General features: G+C 41.2%; 1 protein-coding gene across 5 annotated transcripts in view; it reads left to right on the top strand.

Annotated features, from left to right (window-relative positions):
• The window catches only part of ATP10B (ATPase phospholipid transporting 10B (putative)), a 360,087-nt gene that overhangs the window by 317,989 nt on the left and 21,296 nt on the right, over nt 1-20,802 (top strand). For all 5 annotated transcript variants that reach the window (XM_016954150.4, XM_001137552.8, XM_054685268.2 and 2 more), the window contains 5 exons: nt 1,131-1,207; nt 2,471-2,596; nt 6,210-6,410; nt 14,086-14,166; nt 15,530-15,634. In XM_016954150.4, coding sequence (XP_016809639.1) covers nt 1,131-1,207; nt 2,471-2,596; nt 6,210-6,410; nt 14,086-14,166; nt 15,530-15,634 — 590 coding nt within the window. The remainder of the gene's footprint in view (nt 1-1,130; nt 1,208-2,470; nt 2,597-6,209; nt 6,411-14,085; nt 14,167-15,529; nt 15,635-20,802) is intronic.

Below are 20,802 nucleotides of genomic sequence, written 5' to 3'. Positions count from 1 at the left end.
ACATGTAGGGCCAGGAAAAGAATGAAGGCAGCATAGTCTACAACAAGGGTTGGCAAACTATGGCCTGCAGGCTGAATCCAACCCATGGCATGTTTTTGTATGGATACTAAGAATTATTTTTCTATTTTTCAATGTAAAATTTATAAAGGATTAATAGTCTTTCAGCAAGAATAACTGTTCAATTTTGCTTCTTGGCTCACAAAGCCTAAAATATTTACCACCTGACCCTTTACAGAAAAAGCACTGGGGAGAGTTCGGCTTCTGGGGAAGGCCTCACTGTATAGAGCTATCTGTGGCTACTTAAATTTAAATTGAATTTCACCAGCAAAATTTCCATAGACATATGTGGCTACTGGTTTCTATATTGGACAGTGCAGATATAGAACATTTCCCTCATCATGGAAAGATCTTGAACAGTCTTGGTATAGAAGGAGACCGTGTGTGTGTGTTTGTGTGTGTTTGTGTCTATGCCTTACCTCCAGTTTCCTGAAACAACTCAGTTCATTGAATGGAAACTCAGTGTGACTAAATATATTTCAAAAACATGAATCAATCTCATTTCTCTACACTGAGAAACAAAACAATATCATCCCTCTCCTTGGAAACCATTGACAATTTCTGATGATTTCACTCTCCAAACTGTCCAGTTGTCTTGATATGGTATTTCAAGTTTGACCAAGGGAAGTGTGTTGGCCCTGGAATCTGAAAGATCTGAGTTCCATTTCTCCTGGGTCCTTTCTCTAGTGGAATTACCCTTGCCAAGTCTCTAAGTTGCTCAAATTCTCCATTTGCTCATCAGTAAAGTTCATTGTTACATTTGTGAAGGCATTTTTTTGAAAACTGCCCAAGTCTCTTGATTACCATTATATCCCCAATACCTAACACTGTGCCTAGAAAAAAAAGACACTTGGTAAGTCCTATATTTGTTGAATGGTAAAGAAAATGGTAGGACTTTTTGTCCAAAGAAGAAATGACATCTCTCAAGCTAAGCACTATAGCAATGACTTTCTATAGCACTAGAGTAATGTTAAAAGGATTCAATTGTACATAACTGGGGACACTTTAGAGCTACCTCATTGTCACTGAGCAGTTGGACCAAAAATAAAGACACCTCATGACCTCTCTTTCAGGTGATGGAGCAAATGATGTAAGCATGATTCAAGCTGCTGATATTGGAATTGGAATATCTGGACAGGAAGGCATGCAGGTATTGTTCTCTGCAACTATTCTTCTTTCTTTGGTCCGTAGTTGAGATATAAGGAAATATCCAGGGTGTTGGAGAAACTTCTCCCTGAGAACTTCCACCCACATCCAAAGTTGCAATGCCCTCCATAAGCAATGACAGACATAAGGACATTTGAAATCATTTTGCAAATGTACACTTTCGTAGTGTCAAAATTCAGCTTGGAAGAAGCAAACTAACTTGACTGCTAAATTTTCCCATTTAAACAGACATTTTGTGGGTTTTGAGCCATTAACAATTGTATTTCCACCAGCAGTGTAAACATTTGGCACTGCTTAAATTTGTTGATGAGGATAGAGAGCATTGACTGGGAAGATGCAGAATAGTTCTGAAATGTTAACCTTTGCGTATCTCTTATATGCCAGCAATCTGTTAGACCAGGGGTATCCAATCTTTTGGCTTCCCTGGGCCACATTGGAAGAAGAATTGTATTGGGCTACACATAAAACACACTAACTATAGCTGATGAGCTTTAAAAAAAATTGCAAAAAAAGTCTCATAATTTTGGGCCACATTCAAAGCCATCCTGGGCCACATGCGACCTGCAGGTTGGACAAGCTTGTGTTAGACACTTCACATTTAGGATCTCATTGAATTTTAATAATCATCACACCCTGTAAGGGATTGCTATTCCATTTTTTAGATGGGGAAACTGAGGCACAGGGAATTAGACCAAAGTTTATACCAGGACTTATAAACAGGCATGTTCAGTGTTCATGTTTTTAAAAGAGTACTATAAACTGTGTCTTGTTCTGAGTAATCCCAGGGGCAGAAGACATATTTCAGCTCCAGGTAAAGGAAGAGCTGTCACTTAGCTCCATCTGTGAATGGAGCCAATGGCCTGACTCAGGGGGTGGTGAAAGGTGTTCAGAGGATTGAAAATTGCTTGAATGGAAGCCCCTTCTCTCTGGTTAACCATCACATCCCTAGCACAGTGCCTGACACTTACTGGGCCACAGTCATTGCTTGCTGGATAAACGGATGAAGAGCCAGCCTAGACCACTGATCCCTTCTGATCTGCCCTCCTTGGATTCTAGAGAGGTTTGGATTTCCCAGAAGGGAGGGTGTGGTGTCAGAATCCAAAAAGCTACCCAAGAGTGACCACAACAAGGGGTCTTTAGGACTCTGCTGGCCGCAGGCCTAGACCAAAGCAACGCCCTTGAGAGAGTCCCTCTGGGGCACTGGCAGCCATGGATGGAAGCTGATGTGTCTGCTCTCACCTCTCAGGCTGTCATGTCCAGCGACTTTGCCATCACCCGCTTTAAGCATCTCAAGAAGTTGCTGCTCGTGCATGGCCACTGGTGTTACTCGCGCCTGGCCAGGATGGTGGTGTACTACCTCTACAAGAACGTGGTAAGTAGCCTATGGCGTCCTCTCACCCAGGGCTTGGCAGGCCTTGCCACGGGGCCAGATCTCCCCCCCTAGCAGTGGGCAAAGCACCTCAGCATAAAGGAAGGAGTCAGGCTGGCATAGTGTTAGATCTTGAAACTGTTCCTTAATAGCTCTGTGACCTTGAGCTAGACTCTTCACTTTCTATTTTTGTGAAGTTATTGTGAGAATTGGCAATGCTGTATGAAAAAGCACCTGGCACACAGAGGGCAGCATGAATAGCTGCAAGTGTGGACTCTGGAGTCAGACACGTTGGGTATAAATCCAGATTCCCATATGTGATAATGTCCCCAAATCTCAGTTTCACCATCTGTAAAATGGGTGGTAATAGTACCTTTCTCATATTTGCTATGAGGACTAAATGAGAATTTGTATATAAAGTGATTAGCATATCGTAATCGTTTATAAAGTTAGCCATTTTTTTAATTATTGTTGCTGTCATTACTCTTGGAGTTAAGTCTCATAAATGAGATTTTCTTATTGTAACAAAGAAGGATTTGAAGAGCTAGTCTGAACTGTATCTTAGATTTCCTCTCTATATAGAGCCAGCTCAGTGCAAGAGCTATACCCCATGCCTTGGGAGAGTGAGGGTGAAAAGTACCTCACAGAATATAAGCCTGGAGCCCATGGCTTCAACTTGGGACTTGCATATCACTTCAGTGCCCCTGGGCTTTCTTTCAGGGATTTGCTGGAGGGCAGGATACTAAATAAAATATCTACTTGGCAAAGATGTTTGAGGTGCAGAGATTGTCTGGGTAGTCTTACCTGACTCCAGCATGCTGTATGACCTTGAAGAAACTGAAGCTCACAGAGATTAATTAATCTTTTCATCAATAATATGGGGAAACTATAATTCTGTGTCAAGAGGCCTTAGTGTCAGAGCTCTGAAAAACATATAGCCCTATAAAAATACAAACAATAAGTTGTGTCTTCTAAAACTATGTTGGTTTCTGTCTTGTTGATGAGGGCCCAAAGCAAACACATACCAACTGAGGTATTAAAACGGTCAGAAGACTCTTCTTTGAAAAGCCCTTTATTAACAATGGGAATAGGAAGAAGCCAGAACAGTGCTATACTAATGGAGGGAACAAAAGAGAGTTTTTCATTATCTAGTTCAAAGGCTTTTAATAAACCCCAAGATTTCCAAACAATTTGACTCCTCTTTGCATAAGTAAAAGGGGAGGATTAAGACCAAGGTGATGGAAGAGAAACATTAGCCAGGTAGTAGCTACAAAACTGCAATTTTTCCTCTTGCTCCAGTCTTTCTTTCAGACTCTGACACAGTCACCTTTGTTCAGGAATGACTTTCTGTGCAAAGTTCAATGTATATGTAGATAAACAGCATGACAAAAAGTAATGTAAATTCAATCAACTTGATGGTAATATTATCTCAGCAAGTCTACGCAAACAAGTCACTCCATCTGACTTGAAACTCACTTTGAGAGTGAAAGACTGTTTATTTAGAATTCAAAATGCTCCTGCTTAATTTTTTTGGCAGCTCAAGGAATAATTCTTTTGAATAAGCACAGCCTCTTCTCTGCATTAAATTTGTGAAATAGGAAAGAAAACGTTTCCAAGCAGCCACGCTTTCAAAGCTTAAATGATATTTATTTCCAGCCCAATGCCATGCTCAAAATTGCGATACTAATGCTGCATTATCTCCCTGTTGCAATTAGAAGGTGGAGAACTATGACTTCCACATCCGAAACCAATTTCAGAGGGGATTAAAACCTGGCCTGCTCTGAAATTTGAAAAATGAATTAATTACTGCACTGGAGCTTCTTGAGAGAAAGAGCAGGCATCCAATCTTAGCAATGCTGCCATGGGGTTCAATGCACTCCCTGCAAGGTACAAAGATTCCAGTTAGGCAGAAGTGAAAAACAAGCAAGATCTTACCAGGGCCTCAGGAGGAAAGAAGCACTCTGTAACGTTGAAACTCCAGGATGGGTGTTAGCATAGAGCTAAGATTAACTACATTGATTCAAATAACAATTGAATGTCTGCTGTGTGTTGGGAACAGGGCTGAGCAATGGGTGTAGAGCAGAAATCAAGCCAATCATGGCCCGCGTGAGGCTGTCTACATCAGGTATCAGGAAGCTTTTTCTTCAAAGAGCTAGATAATAAATATTTTCAGCTTTGCAGGCTGTATGTGTCTAGAAAAGTCTAATCGTATAAGCCAAAGATAGGACTGAGAAAGTTTAGAGGTAGTTAAAAAGAGAAAGAACTTTGAAAATTCAGATGCTGATTGTACCACTCTCTAGCTCTGAATTTGGGCAGGGGGCAACAGTATGTCAGAACCTTGGATTCTTCATCTGTAGAGTGGGCCTAATAATGTTAATATTATTGTTAATATCAACGTGTGATATATCAGTACAATAACGTAGTACTACTATAGCAATATTAACCTTGCAAGGTTGTTAGGACAATCTATAGTGTGTATTGCACATCCAATGATGTACTATATGCTGATATACTGATGTATATCTCACTCCTGGCACATATAGAAGGTCAAATTTTATAACTGATGTTACTACTAGTGGCAATATGTTAAAATAGCCCCTCCAAAATAACATTGACCCAGCAGTTCAGAAATAGGAGTTACAGCTTGAACACAAACCTGCTGAATGATTTCTTGCAAGACCCTTCACATCTCTGTGCCTCAGCCCCACATAACTGAGAAGTTCTAGTTCTAACTCCAGGACCAGCTGCTTATATGTATGACCTTGCTCAAATCACCAAACCATATCGCAATATGGTAGACAATAACAGTGACCCAGCCCACCCACAAGAGAGGAGATCTTGAGTGAGAAAGAGCTTTAGGAAAAAAATGAACAACATTTAGACAGATTTTCTCATTCACCCTTCTGAGCTGCATGACCATTAGGAAAGTATAGTGAAGTCAACCTTCTCACGAGGTCACTGTCCTACCAGGTGTCCTGCTCATGGTTCAATCTTTCTATTACCCCTTTGTGAGTGACATCCCTTTCTATTACCACTCCACTGCCATTCATATTTCGCATGCCATTGGTCTAAGTACTACTATTCCCAGCTGACAGATGATAAAATGCTATTCAGAAAGGTTAAGTAGTTTGTCCAAGGTCACATAGCTAGTAAGTGACAGAACTGGGGATTCAAAACCAGGCCTCTCTGCCTCCAAAATCTGTACTTTTAACCATCATAGTACACCAAGTCCTCACTTAATGTCATCAATAGGTTCCTAGAAAATGTGATGTTGAATTAAGCAATGTTATTCCGGGGCTTGCCATACATCATTTTGCTTTAAGTTGCAGTTTCTAAGAACCTATTGGCAATGTTAAGTGAAGACTTACTGTCCACTCCCCTTTAAACAAGTTAGTGGAATTCCCTTCAGGTCCTGAAGAATGTTAGTAGCAATAGTAGTAGTAGTAACAGCAGTAGCTACTGCTCCGAGGATTAGAATTCTCTCTCATCCTTACATAACCCTGTGTGTTATAAATGAGGAAACTGCCACTCCAGCAGCTCCCAGAGGTCCCAGGCAGGAGCTGGTGACCAGCTGCACATGGAGCCCCACTCACAAGGCCATGCTCTCTGCCTGCAGTGCTACGTCAACCTGCTCTTCTGGTATCAGTTCTTCTGTGGTTTCTCCAGCTCCACCATGATTGATTACTGGCAGATGATATTCTTCAATCTCTTCTTTACCTCCTTGCCTCCTCTCGTCTTTGGAGTCCTTGACAAAGACATCTCTGCAGAAACACTCCTGGCATTGCCTGAGCTATACAAGAGTGGCCAGAACTCTGAGGTAAGGAGATCGGGCAGCCAAAGGGAGGTGACTTCAGCTTCTTACTGACCTGTACCTCCCCTCTGGAGGCATCAGAGAAAGAGCTGTATGCTGGGGTGAGAAGCCTGCATTCTGACCACTGTTCCATCATTTACTTTGAGTAACTCCTCTCTCCTTTCCTGACCCGTTTCTTATTTGCTATTGAGGGTGTTGGGCCAGACTAGTGGGTATTTTTAATTTTTTTTAATTGTTATTATACTTTAAGTTTTAGGGTACATGTGCACAATGTGCAGGTTAATTACATATGTATACATGTGCCATGCTGGTGTGCTGCACCCATTAACTCGTCATTTAGCATTAGTTATATCTCCTAATGCTATCCCTCCCCCCTCCCCCCACACCACAACAGTCCCCAGAGTGTGATGTTCCCCTTCCTGTGTCCATGTGTTCTCATTGTTCAATTCCCACCTATGAGTGAGAACATGTGGTATTTGGTTTTTTGTCCTTGCAATAGTTTACTGAGAATGATGATTTCCAATTTCATCCATGTCCCTACAAAGGACATGAATTCATCATTTTTTATGGCTGCATAGTATTCCATGGTGTATATGTGCCACGTTTTCTTAATCCAGTCTATCATTGTTGGACATTTGGGTTGGTTCCAAGTCTTTGCTATTGTGAATAGTGCCGCAATAACATATGTGTGCATGTGTCTTTATAGCAGCATGATTTATAATTCTTTGGGTATATACCCACTAATGGGATGGCTGGGTCAAATGGTATTTCTGGTTCTGTATCCCTGAGGAATCGCCACACTGACTTCCACAATGGTTGAACTAGTTAACAATCCCACCAACAGTGTAAAGTGTTCCTATTTCTCCACATCCTCTCCAGCATCTGTTGTTTCCTGACTTTTTAATGATTGCCATTCTAACTGGTGTGAGATGGTATCTCACTGTGGTTTTGATTTGCATTTCTCTGATGGCCAGTGATGGTGAGCATTTTTTCATGTGTTTTTTGGCTGCATAAATGTCTTCTTTTGAGAAGTATCTGTTCATGTCCTTTGCCCACTTTTTGATGGGGTTGTTTATTTTTTTCTTGTAAATTTGAGTTCATTGTAGATTCTGAATATTAGCCCTTTGTCAGATGAGTAGGTTGCAAAAATGTTCTCCCATTCTGTAGGTTGCCTGTTCACTCTGATGGTAGCTTCTTTTGCTGTGCAGAAGCTCTTTAGTTTAATTAGATCCCATTTGTCAATTTTGGCTTTTGTTGCCATTGCTTTTGGTGTTTTAGACATGAAGTCCTTGCCCATGCCTATGTCCTGAATGGTAATGCCTAGGTTTTCTTCTAGGGTTTTTATGGTTTTAGGTCTAATGTTTAAGTCTTTAATCCATCTTGAATTAATTTTTGTATAAGGTGTAAGGAAGGGATCCAGTTTCAGCTTTCTACATATGGCTAGCCAGTTTTCCCAGCACCATTTATTAAAAAGGGAATCCTTTCCCCATTGCTTGTTTTTCTCAGGTTTGTCAAAGATCAGATAGTTGTAGATATGCAGCATTATTTCTGAGGGCTTTGTTCTGTTCCATTGATCTATATCTCTGTTTTGGTACCAGTACCATGCTGTTTTGGTTACTGTAGCCTTGTAGTAGTTTGAGGTCAGGTAGTGTGGTGCCTCCAGCTTTGTTCTTTTGGCTTAGGATTGACTTGGCGATGCGGGCTCTTTTTTGGTTCCATATGAACTTTAAAGTAGTTTTTTCCAATTCTGTGAAGAAAGTCATTGGTAGCTTGATGGGGATGGCATTGAATCTATAAATTACCTTGGGCAGTATGGCCATTTTCACGATATTGATTCTTCCTACCCATGAGCATGGAATGTTCTTCCACTTCTTTGTATCCTCTTTTATTTCATTGAGCAGTGGTTTGTAGTTCTCTTTGAAGAGGTCCTTCACATCCCTTGTAAGTTGGATTCCTAGGTATTTTATTCTCTTTGAAGCAATTGTGAATGGGAGTTCACTCATGATTTGGCTCTCTGTTTGTCTGTTATTGGTGTATAAGAATGCTTGTGATTTTTGTACATTGATTTTGTATCCTGAGACTTTGCTGAAGTTGCTTATCAGCTTAAGGAGATTTTGGGCTGAGACAATGGGGTTTTCTAGATATACAATCATGTCATCTGCAAACAGGGACAGTTTGACTTCCTCTTTTCCTAATTGAATACCCTTTATTTCCTTCTCCTGCCTAATTGCCCTGGCCAGAACTTCCAACACTATGTTGAATAGGAGTGGTGAGAGAGGGCATCCCTGTCTTGTGCCAGTTTTCAAAGGGAATGCTTCCAGTTTTTGCCCATTCAGTATGATATTGGCTGTGGGTTTGTCATAGATAGCTCTTATTATTTTGAGATACGTCCCATCAATACCTAATTTATTGAGAGTTTTTAGCATGAATGGTTGTTGAATTTTGTCAAAGGCCTTTTCTGCATCTATTGGGATAATCACGTGGTTTTTGTCTTTGGTTCTGTTTATATGCTGGATTACATTTATTGATTTGCATATATTGAACCAGCCTTGCATCCCAGGGATGAGGCCAATTTGATCATAGTGGATAAGTTTTTTGATGTGCTGCTAGGTTCAGTTTGCCAGTATTTTATTGAGGATTTTTGCATCAATGTTCATCAAGGATATTGGTCTAAAATTCTCTTTTTGGTTGTGTCTCTGCCCGGCTTTGGTATCACGATGATGCTGGCCTCATAAAATGAGTTAGGGATGATTCCCTCTTTTTCTATTGATTGGAATAGTTTCAGAAGGAATGGTACCAGTTCCTCCTTGTACCTCTGGTAGAATTCGGCTGTGAATCCATCTGGTCCTGGACTCTTTTTGGTTGGTAAGCTATTGATTATTGCCACAATTTCAGAGCCTGTTATTGGTCTATTCAGAGATTCAACTCCTTCCTGGTTTAGTCTTGGGAGGGTGTATGTGTCGAGGAATTTATCCATTTCTTCTAGATTTTCTAGTGTATTTGCATACAGGTGTTTGTAGTATTCTCTGATGGTAGTTTGTATTTCTGTGGGATCAGTGGTGATATCCCCTTTATCATTTTTTATTGCATCTATTTGATTCTTCTCTATTTTCTTCTTTATTAATCTTGCTATCAGTCTCTCAATTTTGTTGATCTTTTCAAAAAACCAGCTCCTGGATTCATTGATATTTTGAAGGGTTTTTTGTGTCTCTCTTTCCTTCAGTTCTGCTCTGATCTTAGTTATTTCTTGCCTTCTGCTAGCTTTTGAATGTGTTTGCTCTTGCTTCTCTAGTTCTTTTAATTGTGATGTTAGGGTGTCAATTTTAGATCGTTCCTGCTTTCTCTTGTGGGCATTTAGTGCTATAAATTTCCCTCTACACACTGCTTTAAATGTGTCCCAGAAATTCTGGTATGTTGTGTCTTTGTTCTCATTGGTTTCAAAGAACATCTTTATTTCTGCCTTCATTTCGTGATGTACCCAGTAGTCATTCAGGAGCAGGTTGTTCAGTTTCCATGCAGTTCAGCAGTTTTGAGTGAGTTTCTTAATCCTGAGTTCTAGTTTGATTGCACTGTGGTCTGAGAGACAGTTTGCTATAATTTCTGTTCTTTTACATTTGCTGAGGAGTGCTTTACTTCCAACTATGTGGTCAGTTTTGGAATAAGTGTGGTGTGGTGCTAAAAAGAATGTATATTCTGTTGATTTGGGGTGGAGAGTTCTGTAGGTGTCTATTAGGTCTGCTTGGTGCAGAGCCGAGTTCAATTCCTGGATATCCTTGTTAACTTTCTGTCTCATTGATCTGTCTAATGTTGACAGTAGGGTGTTAAAGTCTCCCATCATTATTGTGTGGGAGTCTAAGTCTCTTTGTAGGTCACTCAGGACTTGCTTTATGAATCTGGGTGCTCCTGTATTGGGTACATATATATTTAGGATAGTTAGTTCTTCTTGTTGAATTGATCCCTTTACCATTATGTAATGGCCTTCTTTTTCTCTTTTGATCTTTGTTGGTTTAAAGTCTGTTTTATCCGAGACTAGGATTGCAACCCCTGCCTTTTTTTGTTTTCCATTTGCTTGGTAGATCTTTCTCCATCCATTTATTTTGGTAGATCTTCCTCCATCCATTTATTTTGAGCCTATGTGCGTCTCTGCACATGAGATGGGTGTCCTGAATACAGCAAACTGATGGGTCTTGACTCTTTATCCAATTTGCCAGTCTGTGTCTTTTAATTGGAGCATTTAGTCCATTTACATTTAAAGTTAATATTGTTATGTGTGAATTTGATCCTGTCATTATGATGTTAGCTGGTTATTTTGCTCATTAGTTGATGCAGTTTCTTCCTAGCCTCGATGGTCTTTACAATTTGGCATGATTTTGCAGTGGCTGGTACTTGTTGTTCCTTTCCATGTTTAGTGCTTACTTCAGGAGCTCTTGTAGGGCAGGCCTGGTGGTGACAAAATCTCTCAGCATTTGTTTGTCTGTAAAGGATTTTATTTCTCCTTCACTTATGAAGCTTAGTTTGGCTGGATATGAAATTCTGAGTTGAAAATTCTTTTCTTTAAGAATGTTGAATATTGGCTCCCACTCTCTTCTGGCTTGTGGAGTTTCTGCCGAGAGATCAGCTGTTAGTCTGATGGGCTTCCCTTTGTGGGTAACCCAACCTTTCTCTCTGGCTGCCCTTAACATTTTTTCCTTCATTTCAACTTTGGTGAATCTGACAATTATGTGTCTTGGAGTTGCTCTTCTCAAGGAGTATCTTTGTGGCATTCTCTGTATTTCCTGAATCTGAATGTTGGCCTGCCTTGCTAGATTGGGGAAGTTCTCCTGGATAATATCCTGCAGAGTGTTTTCCAGCTTGGTTCCATTCTCCCCGTCACTTTCAGGTACACCAATCAGACGTAGATTTGGTCTTTTCACATAGTCCCATATTTCTTGGAGGCTTTATTCATTTCTTTTTATTCTTTTTTCTCTAAACTTCCCTTCTCACTTCATTTCATTCATTTCATCTTCCATCACTGATACCCTTTCTTCCAAGTTGATTGCATCGGCTCCTGAGGCTTCTGCATTCTTCACGTAGTTCTCAAGCCTTGGCTTTCAGCTCCATCAGCTCCTTTAAGCACTTCTCTGTATCGGTTTTTCTAGTTCTACATTCACCTAAATTTTTTTCAAAGTTTTTAACTTCTTTGCCTTTAGTTTGAATTTCCTCCTGTAGGTCAGAGTAGTTTGATTGAAGCCTTCCCTCAACTCCTCAACTCGTCAAAGTCATTCTCTGTCCAGCTTTGTTCCATTGCTGGTGAGGAACTGTGTTTCCTTTGGAGGAGGAGAGGCACTCTGCTTTTTAGAGTTTCCAGTTTTTCTGCTCTGTTTTTTCCCCATCTTTGTGGTTTTATCTACTTTTGGTCTTTGATGATGGTGATGTACAGATGGGTTTTTGGTGTGGATGTCCTTTCTGTTTGTTAGTTTTCCTTCTAACAGACAGGACCCTCAGCTGCAGGTCTGTTGGAGTTTGCTAGAGGTCCACTCCAGACCCTGTTTGCCTGGGTAACAGCAGCGGTGGCTGCAGAACAGCAGATTTTTGTGAACTGCGAATGCTGCTCTCTGATTGTTCCTCTGGAAGTTTTGTCTCAGAGAAGTATCTGGCCATGTGAGGTGTCAGTCTGCACCTACTGGTGGGGTGCCTCCCAGTTAGGCTGCTCAGGGGTCAGGTGTCAGGGACCCACTTGAGGAGGCAGTCTGTCCATTCTCAGATCTCCAGCTGCGTGCTGGGAGAACCACTGCTCTCTTCAAAGCTGTCAGACAGGGACATTTAAGTCTGCAGAGGTTACTGCTGCCTTTTTGTTCGTCTGTGCCCTGCCCCCAGAGGTGGAGCCTACAGAGGAGGCAGGCCTCCTTGAGCTGTGGTGGGCTCCACCCAGTTCGAGCTTCCCGGCTGCTTTATATACCTAAGCAAGCCTGGGCAATGGCGGGCGCCCCTCCCCCAGCCTTGCTGTTGCCTTGCAGTTTGATCTCAGACTGCTGTGCTAGCAATCAGCAAGACTCCATGGGCGTAGGACCCTCCAAGCCATGTGCGGGATATAATCTCGTGGTGCGCTGTTTTTTAAGCCTGTCGGAAAAGCACAGTATTAGGGTGGGAGTGACCCGATTTTCCAGGTGCCATCTGTCACCCCTTTCTTTGACTAGGAAGGGGAACTCCCTGACCCCTTGTGCTTCCCAAATGAGGCAATGCCTCGCCCTGCTTTGGCTCGTGCATGATGTGCTGCACCCACTGTCCTGCGCCCACTGTCTGGCACTCCCTAGTGAAATGAACCCAGTACCTCAGATGGAAATGCAGAAATCTGTGTCGCTCACACTGGGAGCTGTAGACCGGAGCTGTTCCTATTCAGCCATCTTGGCTGCCCCAATTATTTCTTAATTATATCACACATTAATATGGGACTGCCCTAGTCGAAGGGGACGAGCCATGCAGAAGGATCCTATACCTTTCAGCGGTCCCCCCCAGGCTCTGAGATGCATCTGTAGAACCCCCAAAGCCCAGTTTGAGAACCCTTGGGATTTATAGCTACTTTGCTTTTCATTGGATAAGGTATACAATGGTTCTATTTCATATTAGGGAAGGCAAAACTTAGAACTCAAAATTACATGTGCTTTAGAATTTGCTGGTATCAAATAGACTAAGGCAGGCCTGAGAAGCCATGAGGTGGCATCCTAGGGGGCCCAGAGAGGCCACACTGCAGCCCTGAATGATTTGAAGAAGTCAGACAGCATGCACTCCCAGCACCAGCAAGAAGCTGGATCAAGGGACCCTGGATGCCTCAAAGAGGGAGCTCTGGGAAGAGGGACTTTGCAATGCCAGAGAGTGTCTTGCACCTGGAGCAAAGAAGTGCAAAGCCAGGTGTGGTATTTGAGATCTGGCAATTATTTATAGACTAACAGCAAGCCCCGTTGTTAGCCCAAAGCCAAGAGGAGAGAGCAACACAGAAGCCCAAGCAGTCCAGACGAAGGGGGCATGGTGAGAGTGCATGTTCACCTTGGGCTCTTCTAAGTTTACCCTTCCCATCAAAGTGCTGACTGCATAGCAAATTCCTTGAATATCTAAAAGAAGTTAATAAAGCAAGACCCAAAAACTGTAAAGGTTTCACTTTTCCCGGGGAAGGCACAAAGATTGATGCCTGAGAAGGCTTGTTTCTGGAGCCGTTGAACTTCAGAAACTTGGGAACCTGTGATTCGGGCTATGATTGAGATCTCTCAGATGCCACTTAGAAACTTTAGAATCTTTACACTTGCCAAGTTTGTAGCAACAGTAGCAAAAGAACTAATGAGTGTTAACAATGAATAACTGAGTACTTGGCTAGGCACTAAGGCCTGAGTACTTACTAGGTACTAAGGCACAATTGCATTTAGTCCTCTTGAACCCCAAGGAGATAGGCTGTGTTATTTTTGCCCACATTTCATGGAAGAAGAAACTAGTTCTCCGCACAGTTTAGTAATTTTCACAAGGTCACACAGTTGAACTGAAGTCTGTCACCCCCAAGTCTACGCTCCTAATTACTCCATTCTACTACCACAAATACAAGTGGTATTGTATGCGTCTGGTTGTCTGTCGCAGCCACATGCAAGAAAGTTGCTTGCAAAGAATAGAGGCTTGCTATAAGGGTGATAATTATTGGTGTGTTCTCTCCTGGCAGTGCTATAACCTGTCGACTTTCTGGATATCTATGGTGGATGCATTCTACCAGAGCCTCATCTGTTTCTTTATCCCTTACCTGGTAAGTCATGTAGTCCCATTCTAACCACATAAATTGCAGAGAAGAACTGGTCCTTTTTATTTAAAGTTCCAGACCAGTAGTGTCCTTCTGGACACTTTAGAGCAGAGGCTCAAACAGGTAGCCTGCAGGTTACATCCAACCCAAGGTGTTTGAAAAGTCAGAACACTACCCAAACATTTTTATTTCTGCTGGCTCTTGAAAAACTGAAAGCTATATTTATACTGGGTCATTTTTTCCCTCATAGCAAAAATCTGGACTTGACTTTGCAGCTGGGCTCACCTTGTGAGCATGTTCTCCAGTTTGCCTTAGTCTCCACCACTCCCCTTTGTCTTACATCTGGCTATCTTTACTCATTAACTGTTTCCTACTTGAACACTGAAGGTATTTGAATTTACTACCCTTGATTTTTATATACACTTGTGCTTTGAAGGTCAAGGAAGCTAGCCTTCAGAGGCAGCAAGTTCCGATAATGAGATACTACATTATCTGAAAAAAGTAGCAAGAATGCAGATAGCAAGGGATAGCAGCCCAATCTCAGTTTGATTCCTCAGTTTAAATAGTGAGAATTTAGGTAGCAAACAATATATGTCTTCTTCCTGGACACACGGAACAGGATGGGAAGCAATTGCCACCAGGTAAACACTGTTGCTTATCCAACCTCTGGGCTCATATTCTTTCATAATTAGCAAGATGATGGAGTTAGGGGAGGCAGGGATCTTGTGCTTTGCTTGAATTTCCTGGCTTACAATACCCTCCCTGGCCAGGCCTTTGCTTGGCTTTCCTGCTATATCTTTTGCCCTTGAATATGCTCAACAGACCTACAACGTAGGACTCTGGAGTTCTACAAACCGTCTGTGTTCACCCTCCGTTCTGACCTTTGCTGGAACTGCATTTACCCTCTCTTTCCAAGTGATTAACTCCTCTTATTCTGGTCTCAGCTAATATATCCTCTCTTCTGTGTTCCCAGGGTACCTTGTACTTGCCTCTATTATAGCACGTACTTCCTTAAATTGTACCACATCCGCACTGCCTAATAGACTAAACTCATTGTAGGCAAACACAGAAGTATCCTCAGCTGTTAGCATTGTGTCTGATGGGCTCTCAATGAATTCTGTCTTCATTCATTCCACAATGGTTTCACAATCCCCATCTTGGCTTACTCCTGCAGACACCATTTCTAAATTAGTCCTATCAATTCCTTTCTTACCTTGACCTGTTCCTCGGATCAGTACCACACAGATGGCAGCTGGGTACCTCCTTCTCCATTGACAACTGCCTTCATTGATGCTTTATAATCACTGTGTCAAAGCCAAAGTTAGTCCACAGACATACCTGACAATGCCTGTCTGTTCCTCCTCTGCAGGCCTATAAGGGCTCTGATATAGATGTCTTTACCTTTGGGACACCAATCAACACCATCTCCCTCACCACAATCCTTTTGCACCAGGCAATGGAAATGAAGACATGGGTAAGTGTCCCAGAGCCCCTTTGGCTTCAAAACTGTGCTCCTGCCCATTGACTATACTCAAATTTCTGAATTGTTTCATTCTGTGTTATCAATCCACTCAATAAATACACACTAAGCTCCTACCCTATGTCCTACCTGTACAGGGATGAAAGGGGTGAAAAAGATAAAATTCTGGAATCAACTTGCTTTTCATCTAGCCAGGATGTTAAAACTAACATATATTAAAACAATGAGACAATTAGTTGCAAAAATAGATAATTGATAAAAAGTTCAGGGGTATGGCCAGGCATGGTGGCTCACACCTGTAATCCCAGCACTTTGGGAGGCCGAGGTGGACAGATCACCTGAGGTCAGGAATTCGAGACCAGCCTGGCCAAGATGGTGAAATCCCGTCTCTACTAAAAATAAAAAAATTAGTTGGGTGTGGTAGCAGGCGCCTGTGGTCACAGCTACTCGGGAGGCTGAGGCAGGAAAATTGCTTGAACATGGGAGGCGGAGGTTGCAGTGAGCCAAGATCATGCCACCACACTCCAGCCTGGGTGACAGAGTGAGACTCCATCTCAAAAAACAGTTCAGGGGTGTTTCAGAGACAAGGAAAACACTGACCATACATACCTGAGGCTGTGTTAGGGAGGAATTCTCCCCATTTAATTTTAGGGTGAATGATTAGAAATGTGCCTCCAGGTAACCATATCTCAAGCATATCCAAATATCACATTTTGATATCTAAGAAGGCAATGTCACCTTTCTGATTAGATTCTTCTAGTCAGTAATAACTATAAAAGCTAATAGCTTACAATTCTATCTATACCAAGTGTCTCTCTACATGATTAGCATGTATTATTTAACCTCTAGAGCCCTTTGTGTTAGGTGTTTTTATATTCCCATTTTACAGATTTAGAAATATGGTAGATGCAATAAGGTTTAACTTGCCCCCAAGCAGTTTAAGATAGAAGCAAGTTTTGAACCCTGGCAGTTTAATGTGAGCCTTTAACATCCATGCTAATAGTGTAAGTAGATAAGATTGAATGGTACACAGGGTACACTTTACAGAAAGATGTGTCCTTAGCCAAGTTCAGATGACTTTCTGGAAGTACAAGCATTAAAAATTTGGAAAATAGCCCCAAGTAGGCTCAGCATGTTCCTACATTCTGCAATGGAACTCTCCACCCTAACCTCCCACCACCACTATCACAAGCTAAAGCAGGCCATAACCAGCTGGGCAGTGGCTGATAAGAGCCACTCAAAGGTAGTTTTGGATCATGGAGTTCTCATTTTGAAAACCCCCTCTCCTATTCAACATAGTATTGAAGTTCTGGCCAGGGCAATCAAGCACGAGACAGAAATAAAGGGTATTTAAATAGAAAGAGAGAAAGTAAAATTGTCTGTTTACAGATGACATGATTGTATATTTAGAAAACCCCATTGTCAGGGCAGGTGCGGCGGCTCACACCTGTAATCCCAGTGCTTTGGGAGGCCGAGGTGGGCAGATCACAAGGTGAGAAGTTCAAGACCAGCCTGGCCAACATGGTGAAACCCCATCTCTACTAAAAATACAAAAATTAGCTAGGCATGATGGCATATGCCCGTAATCCCAGCTACTCAGGAGTTCGGGAGGCTGAAGCGGAATTGCTTAAAATGAGACCTGGGAGACAGAGGTTGCAGTGAGCCGAGATCATGCCACTGCACTCCAGCGTGGGCTATGGAGCAAGACTCCATCATCTCAAAAGAAAAAAAAAAAAAGATTATCTAAGCCCAAAAACTCCTTAAGCTGATGAGCAACTTCAGCAAAGTCTTAGGATAGAAAATCAATGTACAAAAATCATAAGCATTCCTATACACCAACAATAGACAAAGCACCAAATCATGAATGAACTTCCAATCACAATTGCTACAAAGAGAATAAAATACCTAGGAATACAGCTAACAATGGAAGTGAAGGACCTCTTCAAGGAGAACTACAAACCACTGGTCAAGGAAATAAAAGAGGACACAAACAAATGGAAAAACATTCCATGCTCATGGATAGGAAGAATCAATATTGTGAAAATGGCCATACTGCCCAAAGTAATTTATAGAATCAATGCTATTCCCAAACTACCATCAACATTATTCACAGAATTAGAAAAATCTACTTTAAATTTCATATGAAACCAAAAAGGAGCTCGTATACCCAAGAAAATCCTAAGTAAAAAGAACAAAACTGGAGGCATCATGCTACCTGACTTCAACCTAAACTATAAGGCTACAATAACCAAAACAGACATATACACCAATGGAACAGAGCAGAGACCTAAAATAACACCACACATCTACAACCATCTGATCTTCAACAAACTAGACAAAAACTAGCAATGGGGAACAGATTCCCTATTTAATAAATGGTACTGGGAAAACTGGTTAGCCATATGCAGGACCCCTTCCTTACACCTTATACAAAATTAACACCTTATACAAAAATTAACTCAAGATGGATTAAAGACTTAAACATAAAACCCAAAACCATAAAAGCCCTAGAAGAAAACCTAGGCAATACCATTCAGGACATAGGCACAGGCAAAGATTTCATGACGAAAACACCAAAAGCAATTGCAACAAAAATGAAAATTTACTAAACTAAAGAGCTTCTGCACATCAAAAGAAACTATCATCAGAGTGAAAAGGCAATCTACAGAATGGGAGAAAAATTTTGTAATCTAACCATCTGACAAAGGGCTAATATCTAGAATCTACAAGGAACTTACACAAATTTACAAGAAAAAAAACATCAAAAAGTGGGCAAAGGATATGAACACATACTTCTCAAAAGATGACATTTATGTGACCAACAAACATGAAAAAAAGCTCAACATCACTGATCATTAGAGAAATGCAAATCAAAACCATAATGAGATACCATCTCACACCAGTCAGAATGATGATTATTAAAAAGTGAAGAAACAGTAGATGGCGAGGCAGTGGAGAAATAAGAACGCTTTTACATTGTTGGTGGGAATGTAAATTAGTTCAACCATTGTGTAAGACAGTGTGGTGATTCCTCAAGGATCTAGAACCAGAAATACCATTTGACCCAGCAATCCCATTACTGGGGATATACCCAAAGCATTATAATTCATTCTACTATAAAGACACATGCATACGAACGTTTATTGCAGCACTATTTACAATAGCAAAGACATGGAACCAACTCAAATGCCCAATGACAGATTGGATAAAGAAAATGTGGTACACACACACACCATTGAATACTATGCAGCCATAAAAAAGAATGAGGTCATGTCTTTTGCAGGGACGTAGATGAAGCTGGAAGCCATTATCCTCAGCAAACTAACACAGGAACAGAAAACCAAACACCACATGTTCTCACTGATAATTGGGAGTTCAACAGTGAGAACACATGGACACAGGGAGGGGAACAACACACACTGGGGACTGTCAGGAGGTAGGGAACAAGCGGAGGGAGAGCATTAGGACAAATACCTAATGCATGCAGGGCTTAAAACCTAGATGACAGGTTGATAGATGCAGCAAACTACCATGGCACATGTATACCTATGTAACAAACTTGCACATTCTGTACATGTATCCCGGAACTTAAAGTAAAATAAAAATTTTTTAAAATCCTGCTCCAATGTGTACCAATGACAGAACAAAGTGATAAGACAAAAAAAGGCATAGCCAGGCTTAAGTACAGGACAAATTTCTTCATGGGCCAGAAACACCAGAAGAGGCTGCAATACAATGAGGAAGGGAAGAAGAAGAGAAGGCACTGGGAAGGCTCAAACTGCAGACTTTCTGGGAACTGAGACAGGACACAGATCATGGCAATGGAAACTCTGGCTCCTGCGGGATAGGGCAGACTGGAACCCCATCTACTGCTGGGTCTAAAATTCTCCTACTCAAGAAAGAAATCTAAAGAAAATATAACAATGGCAAGCTGTTTGGAGGTATAGTTTTTGGTTTTTTGTTTGTTTGTTTTTTGGAGATGAAGTCTCGCTCTGTCATCCAGGCCAGAGTGCAGTGGCGCCATCTTGGCTCATTGCACCTCCGCCTCCTGGGTTCAAAAGATTCTTCTGCCTCAGCCTCCTCAGTAGCTGGGACTATGGCGCGTGCCACCATGCCCAGCTAATTTTTTGTAATTTTAGTAGAGACAGGGTTTCAATGTGTTAGCCAAGATGGTCTCAATCTCCTGACCTCGTGATCCGCCCGTCTCAGCCTCCCAAGAAAGTATAGTTTTGTCAGAAGCTGTTTGATACTAGAAACCACCAAGCTAATGAAACATTTAGAATTCTTGAAAATAAAATATTGTTATTGAAATTAAAACTACAATATGTAGGATCCACTCTAGATCAGACACTGGCAAAAAAGAAACTGCCAAATTGAAATGTAGTTTTGGGAGCTTATCCAGAATGATACACAAATATGAAAAATAATTAAGAGGAAATGGTGGCTAGAACAAATGGCTTCAGCCTCTCTAAATAGGAATCTCAGGAGGAAAAAAGAATGATGGAGAAGCAATATTTGAAGAAATTGTCATTGAGAATGAAAATTTATCAAAAATCTGGATGTATTGCCTGGATATATCATAATTAAATTGTATAATATAAAAGATACAGAGGCAGCCCTTAAGTCTGCCAGAGACTATAGACAAATTACTTGAAAAGGAACAGCTATGCTGGTGACCAAACAATAAAAGCCAGGAGACAATGGAGTAATTGTCTTCAAAAAACCTGAAGGAGAAAATAAAACTAGAAAAGCTACACTATTAAGAGTAAGGCAAGATAAATCCTATTTTCAAATAAACTCTATAAGGTTAACTACCCATAGGCCCTCACAAAAAAAGGAACATACTTCTGCAAGAATGTAAACAAAAGCTAAAACTATAAGACACAACATAAAGAAGGGCTATTCAATAGGTAGGTAATTTATGCTAAAGCCTTCATAGTTGATAGAAGAATAAAAATACACATTTATCTATACATTTTTCCATAAGAGTTCGCTTTTTTTAGTATCTTAAGATTAATCACTAAAAGGGAAAAAGAAAAAAATTTAGAAAACTGTCAATTCTGCAGATGTAGGAAAGATGAAAAAATGAGAGCAGGGGTGGCTGGCGAGATGGCCAAATAGGAACAGCTCCAGCCTGCAGTTCCCAGCAAGATCAACACAGA

This window comes from Pan troglodytes, chromosome 4 (assembly GCF_028858775.2).
Source record: "Pan troglodytes isolate AG18354 chromosome 4, NHGRI_mPanTro3-v2.0_pri, whole genome shotgun sequence".
Classification (NCBI taxonomy): domain Eukaryota; kingdom Metazoa; phylum Chordata; class Mammalia; order Primates; family Hominidae; genus Pan; species Pan troglodytes.
The sequence above is the reverse complement of the archived record's forward strand: the minus strand, read 5'-3'. Positions and strand labels throughout refer to the sequence as shown.